At 36.7% G+C, this 21,961-nt stretch overlaps 1 protein-coding gene across 5 annotated transcripts in view; it reads left to right on the forward strand.

Annotated features, from left to right (window-relative positions):
- The window catches only part of LOC131168618 (pentatricopeptide repeat-containing protein At4g13650-like), a 44,668-nt gene that overhangs the window by 10,855 nt on the left and 11,852 nt on the right, over positions 1-21,961 (forward strand). For 4 of the 5 annotated variants that reach the window (XM_058128211.1, XM_058128203.1, XM_058128233.1 and 1 more), the window contains exons 2-3: positions 5,510-7,870; positions 8,016-8,079. In XM_058128211.1, the coding sequence (XP_057984194.1) occupies positions 5,584-7,761 (2,178 nt within the window). In that variant the 5' untranslated portion in view covers positions 5,510-5,583 and the 3' untranslated portion in view covers positions 7,762-7,870; positions 8,016-8,079. Of the gene's footprint in view, positions 1-5,509; positions 7,871-8,015; positions 8,080-12,176; positions 12,358-21,961 lie in introns of those variants that run through there. The other variant, XM_058128227.1, reaches the window with a different exon arrangement.

Consider the following 21,961-nt stretch of genomic DNA (forward strand, 5'->3'; position numbering starts at 1 on the left):
AAGGATGGATGACCAAGGTGACAATAAATTTGAAGTGGTGTAGCAACGGTTGTGCAGGCAATAGGAGGAGAAAGCAGCTCAAAATATAAAGTCCACAAGCCTTACGTCCTGTGCCAATTGTCTTCCTCGTCTTCAGATCTTGAATAACCACAAAATCAGGAAAGGAAGTGATAGAACAATTTAGTGACTTTGTAAGCTTAATAACTAACGTAAGATTGAAAAGGGATTTAGGAATGTATAAAACAAAAGAAAGAGAGATGGAAGGAGTAGGATTTACTATTCTGGTCCAATTAACCACAATAGTGTACCCATCAACAAGGGTAACTTGAGGTAGATTTTTAGGATACTGGAGGGCAGAAAAGAAGTTGGTTGCGCTTGTTATATGGTCAGTGGCAGCAAAATCAATAACGAAAGGACTAGTGGGAAAGATACCAGATGACATATAGACTGTAGGATTACCTTTCTGGGCAAAAGATGCAATGTGATAAGATGCTTGTTGAGACGATTGATACTGTAGAAACCTTGAATACTCCTCCTCTGATATAGTGACTCTATGTGGTTCACTCAAACAAGTGAGTACTGAGGGAACCATACTTTTGGGATTTGCAAACTCCATCCTAACACTCACAAACTTAGACCAACGATAACAAGATTATTTGCTAGAACAATCGGAACAACCACGAAAAAATTAACCCACCATGAAGAAGTCACAAATAAATCTGTACAAGGCTGACACAGCACTGAGAAACTTAGGCACAGCCCTGAGAAACCAACACACAATACTGGAACAATTGGAGCAATAACAAACAAGGTGAACCACCGAAACTACCACGGACAAGTTACCAACAAACTTATATAACACCGACACAGCCTCACAATAACACCTTATGAACACTGTGACTGCTCCAAGAGACTCACCAATGGCCTTTACCAACATCGAACAACAACTAATGGATTGCCATGAGTGCATGGTTGAATAAGATTGGATCTTTGAGCAAAACACATACCCAACAGCTTGATATTATGGTCTATGGAGGGAATTAGAATAACAAATCAAAAACACAGCAAATAGTTTTGTTTCAGACCCAATGAACTCAATAACCATTGACAAACAGCGTCAGGAAGCATCAAACAACCATTCCTTGGGAGCTACATATGAACAATTAAAAAGGAGAGATCTTTGGAGAAAAAACATCACTAAAAACTTCATTAATATGTTTATAGAGGGATTCAAGCACTGCTAATTCATGCCAAAAACATGCCTGAAAGCCACTTCACGCGCTGGTGCGTGGGGTTGGCACTGGCAGCCTTTGACGGGCATGTGAGGGTGTGTGAGGCACTGTCTGGAGATGGGAATTCAGTAGGGGCAGATCAGCAGTGTCTGTGGGTGATTATGGTGTTGCTTTTGCAAAATCTATAGTAGATTTTGTGTTCCTGAACTGGCAGTGTCGCCCAGGAAATTTACATCGATTGGTCTGACTTCTGGTTGCTGCTGGCTGTTTTCGAGGGCTTAAGAGTTGCTGGAAATTCTTCTATGATGGTAGACATGCAGTGGATTTAAAGTTTTGGGCTTTGGTTTTATTGGTGGTGGTAACAAGTAGGGTTTAGGTATTAGAATCATGCTCTGATACCATGTTCAATAATTGGGTAAAATGGAAGACCCAACCTGAATGATAGGTACCCTCTATTAATAATATATGTCAAGTTCAATACCAATGACCATAATAGTTCCATTTGGGAGCATTGATTTCGGACCTTGGATTTGGATTTGGGTGGATTTGGACAAATTTCAACACAATTTTAATACATATTATCCAAATCCAATACAAATACAAATCCAAATCCAAGGTCTCTCCAAACATAAGGTTACTAACTCACACTAACATAACTCTAATGCATAATAATAATGCTGAATGTCTAAATAACCATTAAAACTTACGAATGGCATTTCTATTAAACAAAATTTGACCAGTACATAGTCACTGATATGAGACATTTGGGGAAGGTATCCCAAAACTATTATTTTAAAGGCATCTGTTCTAAACATCTACCAGAATTCATTCAATTTGTGGTGGCATGCGATGTCAACATAAGACCTGATTTTTCAGTTTGTGGTGACAGTTAGCTCCACCATAAAATTTTCATTCTACTCTTTCCCCTAAAATATTTTCTCCCATGTTCAGCATAAGTAATAGAAAAATATAATAATAATGAAAAATGAATTATCAACTATTTTGGAGCTACCTCGTGGGGTTCTTAGTGTTAAATGCATTCTACCATGTTCTGGAGAATGGGAGGTCAAGCCCAGTGATGGCAGTGCAGTGGGAATTTTAACCACGACATTTAATCTCTTTGCACTCTGGTTCTACACAACTTTGCCCTTGTTGGGGTTGGGTCAAGTTATGGCAAAAGTGCATTAGGGGAATGCCCACAGCTCTTGCTGCTGGAACCTGCAGAAGGCCTGTGGCCCGCTTATGGCTTCTCTGTTCAGGCCCATCCTGGGATTGGTTTCAATGGGTAGGGTATTCACATCTGAGGGAGGCTGGCACGAACTGATCACCCCATCTTATGTGCTTTTGGTCCAAAAATATAAAAAAGAAAAAGGAACTTACTTCGGAGCTTTGAGTAATCAAATTTGGAAGGACATTAAGGTGGATTGGCTAAAATAAATAGAAATTGAGTGAGAATGCCTTTGTAGTGTGTAGGAAGCTGGAACTGCAACAGATATATTACTTTTGAAATGATTAGTGTCCTTGGAAGTATAATGTAGTGGTAAAATGATCATACGTTTTTCCTGCATTCTTTGGTGTTGGAGTTTGCATTGCATCTCTGTGTTGATGCACATCTTTTGGGGTTCCTTTTTCTGTTCCCCACCCTGACTATTTAGCTGTATCTATTATATTTTTTCTGTTATAGTAACATGTATGTTCACTAATAAAAAATAAAAAGTACTTGTGTATTCACAAAGAGAACTTTCATTTTATGCATCTTATTCAAGCTTTCATTCAAAATTTTGATCCAAACAATAAGAAATTCATGGCAGTCAGCAATTCATACATAAATAGCTGGCAAGTTTAAGAAATGGTTCTCTCTCTCTGTCACGAAACTTTCCCCTCTCATGGACTGAACTATGGCTTCAACCAAAGTAGACAATGCAAAATCGTTTGATTCAGAATGAAGGAAAGACCTTCAATCTGAAATTGGACAACATGGGGGAGACCACTTATTTGTTCGTGTTTGAGAACAAGATATCTTGTAATAGGTGGGTAAGGTTCTCCAAAGAGTTTGTCATTTGATCTGCTGATGGTTTATCATTTTTTGGTTGGATGGAAGGGGGTTCTCGAAGTGTTTGTCTGGGAAACATGCTGCACGGGATGTCAATTAGGTGGACAAAGGTGGGAAAGTTTCTGGAGTTAGGACTGGGGTGGACAGGTAAGAAGTTATCAATGTTCCATCTATGGTGGGATAAAAGGTGGTGGATGACGAAGCCTTGTGAATGATTTTTGTGAGAGCTAAGGAACTTCATCCTGAATCTGGAGGCAAAGGTGAAGCAAGTCCTTCGGATTCCAGATTGTGGAGTTAGGTGGTGATGGAAGGGCAGAGAGGTGAAGGTGAAGGTTGTAAAAATTGAGTCCAAACAAGAAATCAGGGTATGGTGTATGGGAAAGCCAATCTGTTTTCAATGTGGGGTGAGTTGCAATTGAAGGAACCTGGGGATTTGTTGCCGGAAATTGCAGCTACTTGATTGAAGATGAATGGCCCTACATTCAAGATACCAAGGGTTCCGGAAGGATCTGTGAAGCTAGTAGAGGTGGCTAGGGTTGTGCTTGGGGAAGATGAGGAAAAGAATATAGGGTTGGGATGCTTGGTTCTTGTTTTGGACCTGGGCAAGGTAGTTGAAAAAGGAGGAGTTTCTTTTTGAGTTGGGCCTGTTAATTGAACGAACACATTATCATGGTAAAAATGATTCAGGCTATTCTTTGGAAATAAAAGACAGTTTTTCTCAGATTGCTCATCCTCAGATGGGCCATTCTTTTAAGCAAGCCCTATGTTTGAATAATGTTGACATGCCCAAGAGCCTCGTGCAAATGGTCAAGGAGCTGTTCTGATCCCAACTCTATTTAATGAAAAGGAGCATGCTGTTTGCTGGACCATGTTAATGGGCAGGCCGAAAATCCTAATTTTAAAGCACAGAAGCAAAGCATGTGGAAGGAGGATCCCATTGTGAATGAAGCCCGATCCTCCTCTATTTCTTAAAGGCGTGCATGGAACTGATCAAGCTTTGAAGCAAAATCAAGACATTAAGTGCTCATCTTCAAAGCAGGTTCATTGCGACCAACAGATTAAAAACAGCAGTTTTGGGTTGGTTCATGATTCTCTTTTCTTAGAGGGAAAGTCTACTCCACTACAGGAGAGGATAGTCAGTGGGCTGTCTGCTGGAGATGAAAAAAAGGAAGGTTCCTCAAACATTGTCTGTTTGGAGGAAAATTATACTGGTCAGGGCCAAAATTCTGTTAGTTGTAGGGTCAGAAGGTTTATGCTTGTCAAAAGGAAGTGCAGATGGGCTTTGAAATGGGGAAAATTTTTGAAGAGAGTAAAAATTATTTTGGTGAAAAAAATAAAAAGGTTCTTATGAGAGATTGAGGTGGAAATTTAAGTATGTTGGAAGAGCCAATTGTTAGGAAGGGTGTTTCTAAAAAATAAGTGGGGGGGATGTTTTGGGCAATCATAGTGAAGGAATTAGTGTGTTGAACCACCACACCAGTTAAAGAGACTTTTGGAAGAATTTTCGAACTTAGATTCTGTTGGATAAACTGAATTTACAATTGTCTAACTGTGGAGGAAATGAAGTTCGGCTTGATGGTGGTAAATCTAAGTTAAAGAAGGGTTAGAGGGAATTAGGAAATTTGAAGTTCTCGGTGAATTATGATGGGAAGTGCTTGAAGAGGGGTTTTTCTTGGTTAATTGTGGTTTTTAATTTTTTTAATTTGTTGTTTTCGTTTTCTTGAGGATTTCGTATCCTTGCCTAGTTTATATATTCTCTCTTTTAATACATCTTTTATTTTCAGAATTTTTTTTTGATCTAATTTTATTGTAGCTTGGTAAGGTAATATTTGTTAACCTTTATTACTGTTTCATAAATGTTATCATGATGTGGATATGTCAATCTCCATGCATTCTGTCATAGAAAATGGCAGTTCTCAATGTATGCATGTGTTGATATGCATCCACATGCATCCACGCACTAAAGGCAATCCTTATCAATGCTTTGTTAACTCTCATGCATGAATCTTTTGATAATTTTCTTGTACCTTAATACAGTATCAACCTTTTATGTTGCTATAGATTAGTCTCATGAAAAGTAGATGTCATATTAGGTTGATTTGGCTCTGCGTTGATCCTTGTAAACATTTTTTATATCAAGGATGGTACTTCTGAACTGGCAAACATTTTTTGGGATGAAAAATTGCCTAATTAATGCACTGAGATGGTATCATTTTTTTCTAAGGTGCAAAGGATCCTCTGGCAAGGCCACTGAACCTGTCTTGCTCTTTCCCTGTCCTTATCTGCATCTCAATTTCAATGCTAGAGAACAGCGTAGTTAAGTGGACGTCAAAGATCTCAATCCATGCACGTAAGGGTCTCAGTGACGCAGCATTATCTTTATTCTTACAGATGATAAGGGCCGGGGTTGAGCCCAATGAGACTACGTTCTCTACTGCCATAGGTGCCTCCACGCGGTCAATGAGCATTACTTTTGGCACAAGCTTGCATTGTTTGATTCTCAAGAAAGGGTTCATGGAGCACCTCTTTGTTGCAACTAGATTGATCACAATGTACTCGAAGCACGGCTATACAGCAGAATCTTGTCGCGTGTTTGACAGCATGCTAGTACGAGATGGTGCATCGTGGAACTCAATGATTGCAGGTTATGTGCAGAATGGTTTTAATGTGGAAGCTTGTAATTTGTTTTATAATATGATAAAGGGTTGTGAAAAGTGGTTTTCGTTTGTGGATAATTTTACTCTTGCTAGCATTCTCAAGGCTTGTGCTGGTTTGGGTGGTTGTAGGACTGGCAAATCTGTTCATGGTTATGCAACTAAATTGTGTTTTGATTCGGATATTTTTGTCAGTGGAGCAATCATTGATATGTATTCTAAATGTGGTAATTTAGATATTGCCCGCCTTGTATTTGATCGAATGGGAAATCGTGATCTTGTAGTTTGGAACACTATGATTGCTGGGTATGCACAGAATTGTTGTGAAGAAAAGGCTATTGAATTATTCTATCAGCTAAAAAATGAAAGCTTTCTGCCTAATGAGATGACTTATTCTTCTGTTTTAAAAGCCTCTTCTGGAATGTTAGATAGTGGGTTAGGTAGATGCTTCCACGCCAAAACCTTGAAGTTAGGATTTTTGTTGGATGTTTTCATTGGGACTGCACTTGTAGATATGTACTCAAAATTTTTTGACATGGGAGATGCAGAGTGGGCTTTTGGTGAGATGAAAAAGAGGAATCTGATTACTTATAATGCACTCATCACAGGTTATGGTCTGACTGGTGGCCATGAGAAAGCCTTAATAGCTTATATGGAGTTGCAAAATGTAGGCATAAAACCTGACTCATTTACATTCATGGCCCTTTTCTCATCTTGCTCTGTATCAGGTGCTGTTGCTGAAGGAGCTCAAGTTCATTGTCACTCAATCATGTTTGGTTTAGAGTCAGATGTCTTTGTTGGGAATTCAATAATGAACTTCTATTTCAAGTGTGGTTTTGTCAACTGTGCATTGAAGGCTTTTGACTCTATATATGCACCTAATGCCATATCATGGGCCGGAATTATCTCAGGTTTTGTGCAAAATGGTGATGGAGAGAAAGCTCTCGACTGTTTTCGCCAAATGCACAGATTGTCTGAAATTACTGATGAATTCTCGTCTTCCAGCGCTCTGAAAGTAATTATAAGCTGGGCCTCCATTGAACTGGGAAGACACTTGCATGCCCATGTATTAAAATCTGGGCTTCAACACACAGTAATTGTAGGAAGCTCTCTGATTGACATGTACTCAAAATGTGGGATGGTGGGAGATGCATACAAGGTGTTTTTTGAGATGCCGGAGAAGAATGTTGTCTCTTGGAATTCATTGATAACAGGTTATGCGCACAATGGCCTCTGCTTGGAAGCATTGCTCCTATTTCAGGAATTGGAGAATTCTGGAATTTTGCCTACAAGTGTAACATTTGTTGGTGTTCTATTTGCTTGTAGCCATGCAGGTTTGGTTGAAGAAGGGAGAAACTATTACAAGTCAATGGTCCATGACTATGGAATTCCACCCTCAATAGAGCACTGCACTTGTATGGTGGACCTCCTTGGTCGTGCCGGTTATCTTGATGAGGCAGAAACCTTTCTTCTCAATTCTCCATTTTCAAAAGAACCTGAGATTTGGGTTTCTCTTCTTGCAGCTTGTGGATTTCATAAGAATTCTGACGTTGGTTCTCGAGCTGCTCAACATTGCTTGTCATTACAGCCTCGTGATTCTTCAACATATGCCATCTTATCAAATATATATGCATCAAAAGAGTTGTGGTGTGAGGTCACCAAAATAAGGGACTTGATGAAGGCAATAGGTGTTGAGAAGGAATCAGGTTGCAGCTGGATTGAAGTAAAAAATAGTGTTAATCCATTAGGGGACAGATTTGTTCTTTATCAAGGCAAGTACTGGTGCCCTGAAGAGTTGAGCAGGACAGCAAAAACTGCATGATTACAATTTTTACCGTGAATCATACTTCAATATATGTTGGATGCTTGTGGAACTTTAAATTGTATTGATGCATCGACCTGTGGAGAGTGAAGTATTAATGATGGAATAGGTAAATTTTCATTATTATACACATGAATCTAACATTCTCAAGAAGTGCTAATTGCTGATTTTAATTATCATTGAAGTATTTGTTGCTCTGTTTAGAAATATAATTAACCCCCATCACATTGATATTCTTGAACATAATTTTCCAGGATGTTCAGAAGTTCCTGGTTATCATGCCGGTGGACAAAGAACCATTACCTTAACATACAAGAGGTAATCTTTCACTCATGAATTTTTACTGCATGTGTCTTATCTCTTGAACTTTTTCTATATTTTCTCAATACTGCAGCTATTTTTCAGTCAATAATTGACAAAAGAAATTAATTATATTTCCAAATAGAAACAGCTATGTTTTGTGTGGAACTTTTTTTTTTAGATAATAGAAAATGGACATTACATAACAATAATACAATATGTGGAAGACAAGGCATCCTCCAAGAATAAACTAAAAGAAAGTACAATAATGCTGCACTCCAATCCCTTTTGGAGAGTGGAAAATGAAATCCCCCAAAAAAGGAGCGAGAAAGACAACTCTGTACCAGCATGTGGAAAGAAGTTGTTTAGCCCTTGAAATTCTGGCATTTCGCTTGAGTCAGAGAGTCCAAAGAATGCATACACTATGCATGTCCATAAAGCCTACGCTTTATTTATTTATTTATTTATCAGCAAAGACTAATTATATAAAAAAAGGCAACAAGGAGATGCCACCCAAGTACAAAGGAAACAATGAGAGAGAAACATCCCTTACTAAAAAGTATCAAGAAAGTTAAGGATTGCAAAGGGGTCCCATTCAACCAGCCCAGAATGCCAGCTAGAGATCATAGCAATCCGATGGTCCATTGCAGCCTGAATAGGAGAAATAATTCCCTCAAAGGCTCTTCTGTTCCTTTCTCTCCACACAGCACAAAAAATAGCAACGGAAATGAGGGAGAAATATCTTCTTCCTTATTCTGATCCCTTTCCAAGCCCACATTTCACCTCCCACGGTAGCTGTAGTGACCCACTTCTGATTTACGATGGACATGGCTAAGTTCCACAATTTTTTGGTCCATGAACAATGCATGAGGATATAATCAACCGATTAGTCCTGCTCAAGACAGAAAAAGCATCTATTGACAGGAGGGGGAATTTTTTTTTTTGGAAGATTGTCTATAATTAGGATTTTTCTAGGAGTAGCTTCCCATGTGAAAAAAGCAATATTCAAAGGGGCTGGCATTCCAAATTAGCTTCCAAGGGAAGTTAGTGCTCTCAGTCGGGGAACTAAGGTATCTGTAGAAAGAGCTGACAGTGAAGTTCCCATATTTGCTCAAAACCCATTTGGGCTCATTGGAATTGGCCTGACAATGAGACCTATATGGACTGCTGAAAAAATCTGTAAGAAATTCAAATTTCCAACCAAAAGCATTTCTATTTAGAGAAATATCCCAAACAATCCCCTGATTGGTAAAATGCCATGTGTTGTCTAACAAGTGCGTATCTTTGTTATTTGCAAGTCTGAAGATGGAAGAAAAAAAATAGGAGCTGAGCTGGGAATTACCACACCACATATCATGCCGAAAGAACATATCTTCTCCATTTCTCAAATGAAAGTAGATGAGAGGGAAGAAAATTCTCCCATTCCCTTCTGATTTATCTCCAAGCACCTGCACCACTACCATGAGATTCTTTTAAAACTTTTAAGGTCCAACCGTTATGATGGAGGTCATACTTGACAACAATGACATCCATCCAGAGGTGATTTTTCTCTGTCATGAATCTCCAAAGTCATTTCCCATGAAGGGCCCTTACAAAGATAATAAAGGATATGAGGCCAAGGACGTCCTTTTGTAAAGGTTCTTTAACCATTCCGCTTGTAACAATATGATATTTGAAAAACACACTTGTGTTCCCCCAAAGGAATCTTCTTTGGATATCATCCAATCTCTTGGCAATTGTACTAGGGATAGGGAAAAGACCATGATGGCAAGTCCCCATTGGAATGATTTCACTTCTGTTCTGATTTACTTTTGTTTCTGAAACCACTTTGAAATTGAGGAGGATGCATCTAAGATTAAGAATTGGCTCTGGTTCATCCTAACAATATATGATTGTGTCATGCAAAAAAGAGGTGGGTGATTTCCTTAGTCATTGTTCCTTCCAATATTAAGACACCTTAGAAGGTTGCCTTCATTTGCACTAGTTATCATAAAACTTAGCACTTCCATGACCATGGTAAATAGAAGAGGGGAAAGGTGGTCACCTTGCCTTAGCCCTGAAAAGATCAGAAAAAATCAATTGGGCGGCTGTTAACCAGAACCCAAAAAGATGGTGTTGATATACACTGTCGGATTCATTTGCACCATGATTCCCCATGTAGACACCCCATTTTTTCCGAGTCTTTATATAGCAGAATTTGAGTTTTTTTTTTTTTTTAATTTAATTTTAGTGCCCTCTTTGGTCATTTTCTAGGTATAATTTTTCATTCAAATCTCAAATTTTGTATATGGTTTTGAAAATATATATTAATATGATGAAAATGGGAAAACACAAGAATACATTAAAAAAAAAAAAAAAAAAAAAAAAACTGATTACATGGAAATGGAAAAAAAATGAATACATGGAAAACGGAAAAAAAGAAAAAAAGAAAAAAATGAAACAGAAAATAAAAACAAGTCCAATGGGCCAACTTCTCTATGCTTGCATCTGCACACACACACAAGAGAATTTCAGTTAATAATTCAGAATAAAATCAACCAATTAGCTTTGAATTTAGTGGACCAATTTAAATTAATTGATCAATTAGACTTGATATTTGATTGATCCATTAAGTTTGATTATTCAATCAAATTTAATTGGAAGTTTTTCTCTTGGCCTATAAATAGAGATATTCAGAGAGTTGTTGGGAAGAGGAAAAAGTTTGGAAAAAAAAACTGATCATCTAAAAAAGAGTTAGAGAAAACTGGTGAGGAATTGGCTAATAGAAAGGAGTGAAGGCAAAAGGAGGCTGTGATTGAGATTAGAGAAATTGAGGAAGGTTGAAGATTGAAAGGCTCAAAGGGCAGAAGCAGCAGAAGCTTGGCAGTAGAGAATTAAAGAGTCTTGGGCAAAAAGAAAGCAAGTTTGCAGATTGAAAGATCCAGAAACAGGTTAGTACCCATTTCTTTTGTTTCTATTGTTCTTGGTTGGTAATTAAATTTTTCACAAATAAATTGAGAAAGGGTTCAAATTGAATTCAAATGGATCAATTATTACAAGATCAGAAATTTAAAACTGAATTCCTGAAATTTTAATTAAAAATCCTGCATACCAGACTTGGGTACTTGCCTTGGATCTGAAAGCCTTGACCCAAAATCTGGATCCAAAAAGCCTGCCAGATCCGACCCAGAGGCCTTAATAGCTTGTTTTTGGGCTAAATTAACTCAAGCCCAAGTAGGCCTGATCTGATTTGGCCTAGTTTAGCAGGGTCATCTGGGATTTGGGCCTTAAACTGGTTTGAGCCCATTTGGGCTTTAGGTCTAAATGAGTTTAGGCCAGGGTCCAGGATATAATGGTTCTGGAGGTTAAAGGGTCAATATACCCATGTCAAAGTTAACTTGGGTCTTCGGGTCAACGATTTTGGACCCGGGTCAAGTTGACCTGGGTCCCTTGGTCGGATCTGGCAGGCTTTTTGGATTCAAATTTTGGGTCAAGGCTTTCGGATCCGGGTCAAATGCCTAGGTCTGGTATGCAGGAATTTTAATTAAAATTTCTAGAATTCAATTTTAAATTTCTAATCTTTTGAATTACTGATCCCTTTGAATTCAATTTGAACCCATTCTCAATTTATTTGTGAAAAATTTAATTACCAACCAAGAACAATAGAAACAAAAGAAATGGGTACTAACCTGTTTTTGGATTTTTCAATTTGCAAACTTTCTTTCTTTTTGCCCGAGCCTCTTTAATTCTCTGCTGCCAAGCTTCTGCTGCTTCTGCCCTTTGAGCCTTTCAATCTTTAACCTTCCTCAATTTCTCTAATCTCAATCACTCAGCCTCCTTTTGCCTTCACTCATTTCCAATAGCCAATTCCTCACCAGTTTTCTCTTACTCTTTTTTAGATAATTAGTTCTTTTCCAAACCTTTTTCTTTTCCCAACAACTCTCTAAATGTCTCTATTTATAGGCCAAGAGAAGAACTTCTAATTAAATTTGATTGAACAATCAAACTTAATGGATCAATCAAATATCAAGTCTAATTGATCAATTAATTTAAATTGGTCCATCAAATTCAAAGCTAATTGGTTGATTTTATTCTGATTTAATAACTAAAACTCTCTTGTGTGTGTGTGTGTGCAGGTGCAAGCATGGAGAAGTTGGCCCACTGGACTTGTTTTTATTTTCTGTTTTGTTTTTTTTTTTCCCATTTTACATGTATTCAATTTTTTTCATTTCCATGTATTCAATTTTTTTTTTTTTTTTAATGTATTCTTATATTTTTCCCATTTTCATTTCATTAATGAATATTTACAAAACCATATACAAATTTGAGACTTGAATGAAAAATTATACCTAGGAAAAGACCCAAGAGGACTTTAAAATTAAATTTAAAAAAATCCAAATTTTACTATATAAAGCCCTAGACAAAATGGGGTGTCTACAGCTGCCCTTCTTAATTGGTTTGTTACTTAGGATGATAGGAAGACTTGTCTCTTGGCATCTTACGGTAATAAATCTATAAAGACAGGAGACTAATTTTGGACTGGACGTTATATAGCAAAACCTTGGCAAAAGAGAATGTGTGGATTTGCAATGGTGCATGGAATCTAGGTCAAATTCAATAAGCTCACAGAGTAAGGTGTAAATTGTCCTAGTTTATGAAGAGGTCACTACCATGGATTTGAGAACCATGCCACGTGCCTCCAAGGTAGATAAGTCATCACAACTTGAAAATGACTACTTGGACTTGAGAACTAATGCCTTGTACCTCCAAAACATCACAACTTGAAAGTGACTATTTGGATTTGGGAACTAATGCCACATGTCTCCGAAATAAACATCACAACTTGAAAACCACTACCCGGATTTGGGAACTAATACCACATGCCTCTGAGCCAGACAAAATATCACAACTTGAAAGTGACTACTTAGATTTGGGAACTATGCCACGTGCTTTTGAAGTAGGCATCACAACTTGAAAACAAAAAAAAAGGCAGCTCGGTGCATAAAGCTCTCGCGTATGCAGGGTCTGGGAAAGGAGTGGACCACAATGGGTCTATAGTACACAACCTTATCTTACATTTTTGCAAGAGGCTGTTTCCACGCCTCTGAGGTAGACAAAATATCACAACTTGAAAGCAACTACTTGGATTTGGGATCTATGCCACGTGCCTCCAAAGTAGAAATCACAACTTGAAAAAGACTATCTGGATTTGGATCTAATGCCATATGCCTTCAAGGTATACAAAATATCACAACTTGAAAGCTACTACTTGTATTTGGGAACTATGTCAAATACCTCTGAAGTAGACATGACAACATGAAAGAGACTACCCGGATTTGGAAACCAATGCCACATGCCTCTGAGGTAGGCAAATAAGATTTGAGAAAATGACTACTTGGATTGGGGAGAATCGATCCTTATATACTATGTAGAACAAACCATTTTGATCTACGGAAGGCAATTAATTGAAGGTGTGAGAAGTAAAATGAACACTATTTTCAAAATCTATGAAAGAAATTTGTATGATATAAACATTATGATGCATCACATGAGGACACATCCTAACTCTGCTCATGTAATGATAACACTCTATATAATGGATATGGAATCCTTCCTACCACTATTAATGCTATGCATGCAATGCATGAAGATGCACAAATATCTTCTTCAAGTATGCTTGTGGATCAATCAACAGATGAGATTCTGAAACCAATCTTTGTGATATCTCAATTTTAGTTCAACAGTTTTCAAATTCCAATTTGTGGAGAGGAGGGTTTAAGCTTTGCCAATAATGCTTTTATTAACAAATAACAACTTTTAGGAGAACTATACTCTTGAGCAAAAGAAATCAGCAGTGTTGTCTACTTTGATTACCTTTGGAAACTTGGCGTGTCATCCATCCTAGGCCATTTGGAACCAAGTTACTCAAGTTTACAGTTTGACCTGCGGCAGCCCTTTAGGGACTGTACTCTTAATGTTTAAATCATTTTGAAGCTAACTGAATAAGCATGCCATTAGATAACATAATCTCATTAGGGATATGAATAAATTGTTCAAACCTGTCTATTTGCATGGTTTTCGCTTTTTCTTAACTGGAAATGACTTTACCAGTACTTTGACAACATGTAACCTTGATGTCAACTTAGAGAATCAAATAAATGGACACACTCGTCTTGCTCCAAACTTAATCTCTTTTTTCTTCTCATAGGAAAAGGTATAACCAGCATTGCTCATCTGCTGCACTCACTTCTTTACTATTCCATTGCAAATTTGAGGCCTAATTCCAATAGTACCTTCTTGATCTGTGTCCTAGAGTTCATTTCATCCTTTCTATCCTAAATTGTGATCATTATCTTATGAGGTGTTTTAATTAGTATTCCAATCTCAAGGTGGACTTTAAGACACGGGACGAAATGTAGGTTAAGGATATAGGTTTCCAGAAAAAATAGGGAAACTAATGCTAAAAGATCCCTCCCCAAAATGACATTTTTGTCCCTAGTAGTGCAAAGAGTTGACCGAACTTGTTCCTTTAAACAAGCTGCCTTATTAGAATTAGGTCATAAAGTAGTTCAAGCTCTATTGAGCTTGGCAATTCGTTTGAGGTACTAACGCATACCAATTAAGTTATTACTTTCTTTTTAAACCGTAATGTAGGCTAGGGGTATAGGCTAAAGAATAAAAGGATATAATAAGACTCAAAGTCATGAATTTTGTTTAGGTAGCATTTGTCAAGGATCACCAATGAAGTATGCCCCTGATCATTTCCATCCTATTTTCTCTTTTTTTCTTTTCCTTTTTTTTTGGTTATTTTATTATATCATTTGTTTTTTTTTTTTTTCATTTTCCTTTTAAAGGGATCTCAATTCCTCTTTCCATTTAAGCTCTCCCCTTTTCCTTGGAATCTTGAGGTGGCTTAATGTTAAACTTCTTGAAATTGCCCCAGTGTGGGGGGTGAATCCTTTGATGGTGTGTTTAAGAAATAATTTTTTCAAGCTCAATACGGTTAGCAAGGGATTTCTCATTTTTCCTTTTGGGTAGCAAAAAGATGGCCTGCTATCTTTTTGGTGGTGAGCCACACTTGGGACCCCAAACCCAAAGTGAACTTTTGGTAAATTGACTTTAAGAAAAATTGGTTTAAAAATAAGGCTAAAGTAGGTTACCAAGTGGTAAATCAATGCGTTGTTTGGTTCTTTTGGGTATACTGGCCATCCAAAGATGACCATCCATCATTTGATTAGAATATTGTCATTACACCCTGGGACACTAACCATAATTAAGATTAAAAAGGTAAGAAACTCACTCATTGATTTCATCAAAAGGAAAAATATTTTTTACAACATCTGAATTGATAGGGTTTGGTGGGTCATCTCCATCCATATCAGCTAACAACGTCTCATCTCAAAATACTTTCTTTACAACATAGGACCCCTCATAATTTGGAGTCCATTTCTCACGAGGATCTTTATGGATTTTCAAAATCTTCTTTTGCACTAGTTCTCCTTCCTAAAATTATCGAGGACGCATTGTACCCAATTTGATTGTTGACGTGGGATCTTCACTAGGGACCATTTTTTTTTTTTTTTCACTTTTTTTTTTTGATTCCAACATTCTTAATATTTCAAAAGATAGGTCCACCTCTTCTTTTTGATACTTCTGCCTCATTGACTAGATTATCAAAGTCAATTATTGATTCCGAGTTTCTTATACTGATAAAACCGTTTTTTGTACCTCTGTATGAAACGCAAGCAAAATCAGACAAGCTTTGACAAAAGTAACAGGCAAAAAATAATGTAATGAGATGAGACTGAAATGCACTTTATTTCATTTAAATTCAAGATGACTTAAACAAAAAGGGTTAATGGGGCATTACTATCTTATTGAAAAATGAAGAAAATTATAATCATTCCTTAGATTACATTGATTCATCCACCATTGGGTACTTGAACACATGCCAATTATTTAGCTCAATATCTACCAAGGCAGGATAAACCCAACTTTTCACTGTCTCTTCTGTGCCAGATTGATCCATCACCAAAATTGACAACCAACCAATCCTCTGACTTAACTTTAAATTCTACCAAATGAGCATCCATTAAGCTCTGTAAGAATTCACAGAACATACCACAATCTTGTATTGAAAGATCTAATTCTTACTGACAACAACGGTGTGATTCTGTGCCCCTACTTTCAATATTCCTACTTGATGTAATTCTTTTACAACCACTTCTAGCGGGGTTTAGACTTGTCCTATCTTTATTGTTTTCCTTTCCTATGACATTTACTAGAGCCCCTCCATGATTGGGCAGTGGATTACCATGTACATTGGGGCCCTCTTCATTATCAAAAGTCAATCATCCGTATCCCTTAAGGCTTGTACTTTATATCTAGGCCAACACCATTCAATCGTATGGCCTGGCACCTTAGCATGGAATTCACATCGGGCATTAAGGTCATACCATTTTGGGTAAGGGTCTTGGTATTGGGCAACCAACTGACTTTTTATTAGCTGCGGGAACAATTCCACATAAGTCATTGGGATGGGTTGAATTTTCACTCTTCTTGTCTCCCTTGGAAGTCTTATTTCTGGAGTATCAAAATTTTGTTGCCTATGAGCCGACGATGAACCCAAAGAAATCATTTGTGGTCGGGCATTTTGAACCACATTATTTACTGCGGGATCAAATACTGTACTATTATTTGTCCATCTGGCACTACCTTCACTATGAGGATGACCTTGAACTTCACCCTCCTTTTTGTCTATTCTTTTGTTCATCCTTTCCCTCTTAAACGCTCCTTCAATTCTTTCTCCAATGGTTACCAAGTCCACAAACGGGAGTGCTTCCAATGAGATGACTGAAATATGGATCCTTAAAAGTGTTGACAAATAAGGAGATTACCTCTTTATCCTCAACTGGAGGATGTACTTGTGCTACAACTTTCCTACATCGATAGGCATATTCTTTGAATGTCTCGCTTGACTTCGTCTCCATATTTTGTAAAGTTAGCCTGTTTAGATCTATTTCAATTACATGCTTGTACTGTACTATGAAAGCATGAGTTAAATCCTTCCAAGTTTGAATCCTATATGGTCCAACTGGATATACTATCTCATGGTTGCCTCAATCAAACTATCTTGGAAGCACTGGATAAGCATCTTGTCATCATTGGAGTAAGCTTCCATCTTATGACAATACATTTTCAAATGTGTAATTGGGCATCGAGACCCACTAAACTTTCAAAATCCAAAACTTTGAACTTCAAGGGTAAAACAACATTGGCGACTAAGCACAAATCAAATGCATCCACTTATCCAAACACATTTGTACCTTCCACAACTCGCAAGTGCTCCTTTAATACTTCATACTTACAATTCACTTCAAAGCTAGGTGCTTGTTCTTTAGTTGTCTCTCTGACTAAAGCATTTTCTTTATTGTCAAGAATTATGATCGGCGGTGCTTGCGTATTTTCATTCCCAATTGGTCTAAACCCTGGGGCTGATGCCACTGGATCAAATGGGTGAGTTTGGTCCTGACCTTGCCGCCACATTCATTGGCTGCGAAGGTGGGGTGTCCATTAACTGGTGTGAATCCTGGAGGAAATGAAGGATCATCCTCAGTTGCTGGTTTTGGTGGTTGAACTGTCTTCCCTTTATTTATAGTAGTGAGCACTTCTTCATGGCTTTGTTTTAGAACCAACATTCGGTTTTTCCAAGTGTTCTCCCATGATTCTGACTCTTCATCGAGTATTATAAGGATGTAAGGAGACTACTTTGTCATACTCAATGTTGAAACTGCAGAATTCCGATCAAATTCAGTTATATTTCTGGCTCTGCAACTCTAGTGCACTGATTCTATAGGCAACTGGAATGTGAACATGGTCATACTGACAATACTTATGATGGAGATGTATGTATGACTATGCATGAATGTTCATGAATGTAATGCAACATAAAACAACCACTTTGTTAAAATTCTTAGAGAAACTCCCAACATATTTCATTACATCAAGTAAAATACAAAGATGAATACAAAAGAAATATCATTTTTTTTGTTTTTTTACTTTTATTTTTATTGTTTTTATTTTTTATTTTTATTTTTATTTTTTTTTCCTTTTGGAACTAATTTCATTACAGCGGTTAACAAAAATGACTCTAGTTCTTGTTGTACATCATGTATAATTTTTGTAGCTTCAAGATTGAACTTTTTGGGATACATTCTGTGCTTGACTTGTTTCATTTCCTCAACCATGGCTATTGCGTTGTTAACGGCTCCCTGAGCTCAACTTCTACTTGGTGTTCATTTCTCTTCTTTCTCAAGGTTATCATTTCCTCTGCTGGCACCTGAACCATACACTTCACTTGTTGAGTATTCAATTAAGCTTCTGACGAATCTTTCCTCAGCTAAGCGAAGTTTTTCTTGCAGCCCTACCTTTTCTCGTAGTCATACTGTTTTTTTTGAATTTCCATCCCTATCTGAAACTGAGGCGAGATCTTGGCAACCAAAGGCTCTGTCTAAAGAGTGGGAGCTACCTTAAGACACAATGGTTGGAAATCAGTGACTTGAGGATTAACTTGATGAGCGCACTAACCTGACTAGATTTCCCCTCCTTCAGAAAATTTGATTGAGTGCCAACTTAAATCTGAGTTGGTGACATCACATCAATTCCTTCAATCAAGCTATCTCCCTGTGACTTTGCTAGACTTTTGAATACTATTGTACTTTTGTTTCTTCTTCTTTGTATGCCACTACTGAGCCGTCCATGGGGTAGTTTAAGGCTAATCCAGAATTTTGGCAAAGTAGTGCATATGCCTAAAATGAATGCAACAAAATACGGTAAACAATATGTACAACAAAAGGGTACTCGAAATAATATACAACAAAAGAATGGACTAGGAGCTCTTGTCCCAACCTTGATGGAATCTATCCTAGAAGAAGAAACTAGAGTTAAGTATGTGTGGTTCAAGCTCTATTCCTATCAATAATAGGTCCCCAGAATGTTCCTTATCCTTACCCAACGGGTTTGGACAAAGTACAAACTTAGCGGAGTGATTCACGCGCTCTTGAAGACTTATGCCTCACAGAAGCTAACGCTAATACACCCTTATTTATTCTTAAAAGGTTAAAGCTTGCGTATAAGACTTGGGAAAGTGTGTGTGCTTATATAAGGTTGAAAGCCCAAACCCGCATTCATCATGTCATCACACCTTGTATATACTCATCCATTCATTCACAACATTTATACAAACTGATATTCACATATACACAATAACTATCATATTTACAGGTAACATATCATGGAATAATAATAAAAAACCATTAAATTCATATTCGGGATAATTCACAACTAATTAATGGCTCGACTCTCTAGGGTCCTTAGTGGAGTTGTCAAGCTGTCACAACGTCTCGGAGAGGGGTCCGAAATGGCGAGAAATAATAATAATAAAGGTTCGATGGAGTTGTTACTAACTTGTTATTTTCTTAGGTGCGGTTAGTTCACCTAATTACTACTTGTTGATACTAAACTAATCTTAAAGTCAACGAACCAGTAGTCTCAATTTGCTTTTAACTGAGTTGGAATCAGAAGTACAGTTATGCGAGGGGAAGGTATTTGCACCCCCTACACACCTATTCTACGAACGGTACCTAATTAATTATGAATTATCCTTAATTGAGTTGAATGGTTCTTAATTACTCCAAATAGACAAATAAATATTGAAATTTTAAGAAGAAAATGTAAAACTAAGATGTGATTCAAGAATGTCTAATAAGACTTCCAAAGGAGGGGATCTTATTAGATAAACTCCCCTTAGAACTAATATAGATGAGGTCTAAAACATTGTTTTATCTTTTGTTTAATTGTTGGGATGCACACGCGCGACAAATAAATTATATATAGATATTTAATTCGTGAAATGATAAAAAAACTATCAAATTCAAGCGCAAAGTCTTTAAAACATTCTCAAATTTTTTTGAATTTTTTTCGCGTTTTCTAGCAATTATCTGAGATTTTTAAAGAATTTTTCCTCTATTTTATTTATTTTTGGTATTTTATGTTCTATTTTTTTGTTATTTGAGTAAAAAATAACTCAAATAATTTTTATTTATTTTTTCTATTTTTAAAATAAATTTTCTTGATTTTTTACTATTTTTTTCCAAATTTTTATTTTAAAAATGAATAAAAAATAATTTTTTAATCCGAAAATAAAAGCAGGCGGTTTAGGACAGGTCACACCAGTTTAAATTAGTCAAATTGAGATGATCTGGTTTAGGAATGAATTTGCCACGTGTCAGCCAATAGTGGTGACATGTGGCGCAAGAGATTTGTTTATTATTTATTTATTTATATATTTTAAATTTATTTCTGACGTTACTCGCCATGTGGCAAGATGCAATAGGCGTTGGGTCTGTGACATGGATCGCTGACGTGGCAGTGATTCGGCTGTTCGGAGAGAACACATTAGACGGCCAGGATTGTACCACGTCACTCCAAAGGGTGTAGTCTTGGTTGCGCCACGTGTCACCGTCCCACTATATATATATATATTTGAAAATTCAATATATATATATATATATTATTTTTCTTTTCTTTTCTTTTGTCCAAATTCCCTCGAATCTCTCTCTCTCTCTCTCTCTCTCCTTTGTTACTCTCTCACTCATTGCTCCTCTCTTTGTGCATCTCTCTCCGTCCTCTCTCTATTCTCTCTCACCTCTCATAGCTCTCTCTCTCTTCGATCTCCCTCCTCTCTCTTTCTTCTCTTCGATCTCACTCCTCTCCCTCTTCTCTTTCCTAACGCAGTTTTCTCTCTCTTCTCTTTGATCTAACTCTTCCCTTGCTCTTCTCTCTTCCACGGTCTCCATTTGATCCCTTTCTTGCTCTGTTCTCCCACTCTCTCTTTGTCTCGTTTTCTCTCTCACTTCTCTCCCTTTGATCAAAGAGAGAGAAAGATGCAATTGAGAAAGTGATTTATGCCTCATAAATCAATTGCATTTAAAAACAAAAAGTTTCAACCAATTAAATTTTTCCTTAAATTTATTGAAATAAAAATTCTGAAAAAATAATTAAACTAAGCATAATTTAGGATCTTAAGTAGCAACCAATCAAAAAGTAGTAAAATATTTTAAAAATTCAAAATTATAAAAAAATTGGGTTTGGGGTTTGGAGGCCTATGAAGGCACACCCACTTCTTTTAATATTGTAGTATAAATTGTTTTAGGTGAATACACTAGAAGTACTAACATAGGACATCTTCATTCTTTGAACTTAACTCTTATCCTAAAATATTTTTTAAATTGTTTATTTTTCAAGTACATTATTTATTTAAATACTAACAGTGTTTGGAAAAAAAAAAAATTCAAGCCTTGTATATTGATTTGGATTTGGGTGGATTTGAATAAAATTCAATACAATTTTGTATTACATCTTATACAAATTTACACAAATCCAAATCTAAGGTCCCTCTAAAACATAGGGTGACTGTTTTCAAAATATGATAAACATGTGAGTTGATGCTAATAAATCTTTAACACTAAAATTATCTTCCTTACATGCAATTAAAATCTTGATACATTTTTTTATCTTATTTGCAACTCCATCCATTTTGTTTAAAAATAAAAGAGAATGATTTGACTCCCAGTATTTTTAAACCAAAGCTCTACGTCACACATCTCAATTTTCATGCCCTGCAATAATTTTTGCAAAATTGAGATTCATCTAAATACAAGCATTTGTTTTCATTTGAATTGAATAGATCATATAGTCTTGGGAACACCTCATATATGAAGAAATTGGCCTTTATTTGAAACTACTTAAAAAAATAAGCTTTAGTGAAAAGTTTGTCCTATTTTTTTTGTTTATTGTTCCTTGTTTCTTCTTTCTTTTTTTGTAACAATTATTAAATGTTTATTTTTCATTTGAAATGTTC

Source organism: Malania oleifera, chromosome 1 (genome assembly GCF_029873635.1).
Source record: "Malania oleifera isolate guangnan ecotype guangnan chromosome 1, ASM2987363v1, whole genome shotgun sequence".
Lineage (NCBI taxonomy): Eukaryota > Viridiplantae > Streptophyta > Magnoliopsida > Santalales > Ximeniaceae > Malania > Malania oleifera.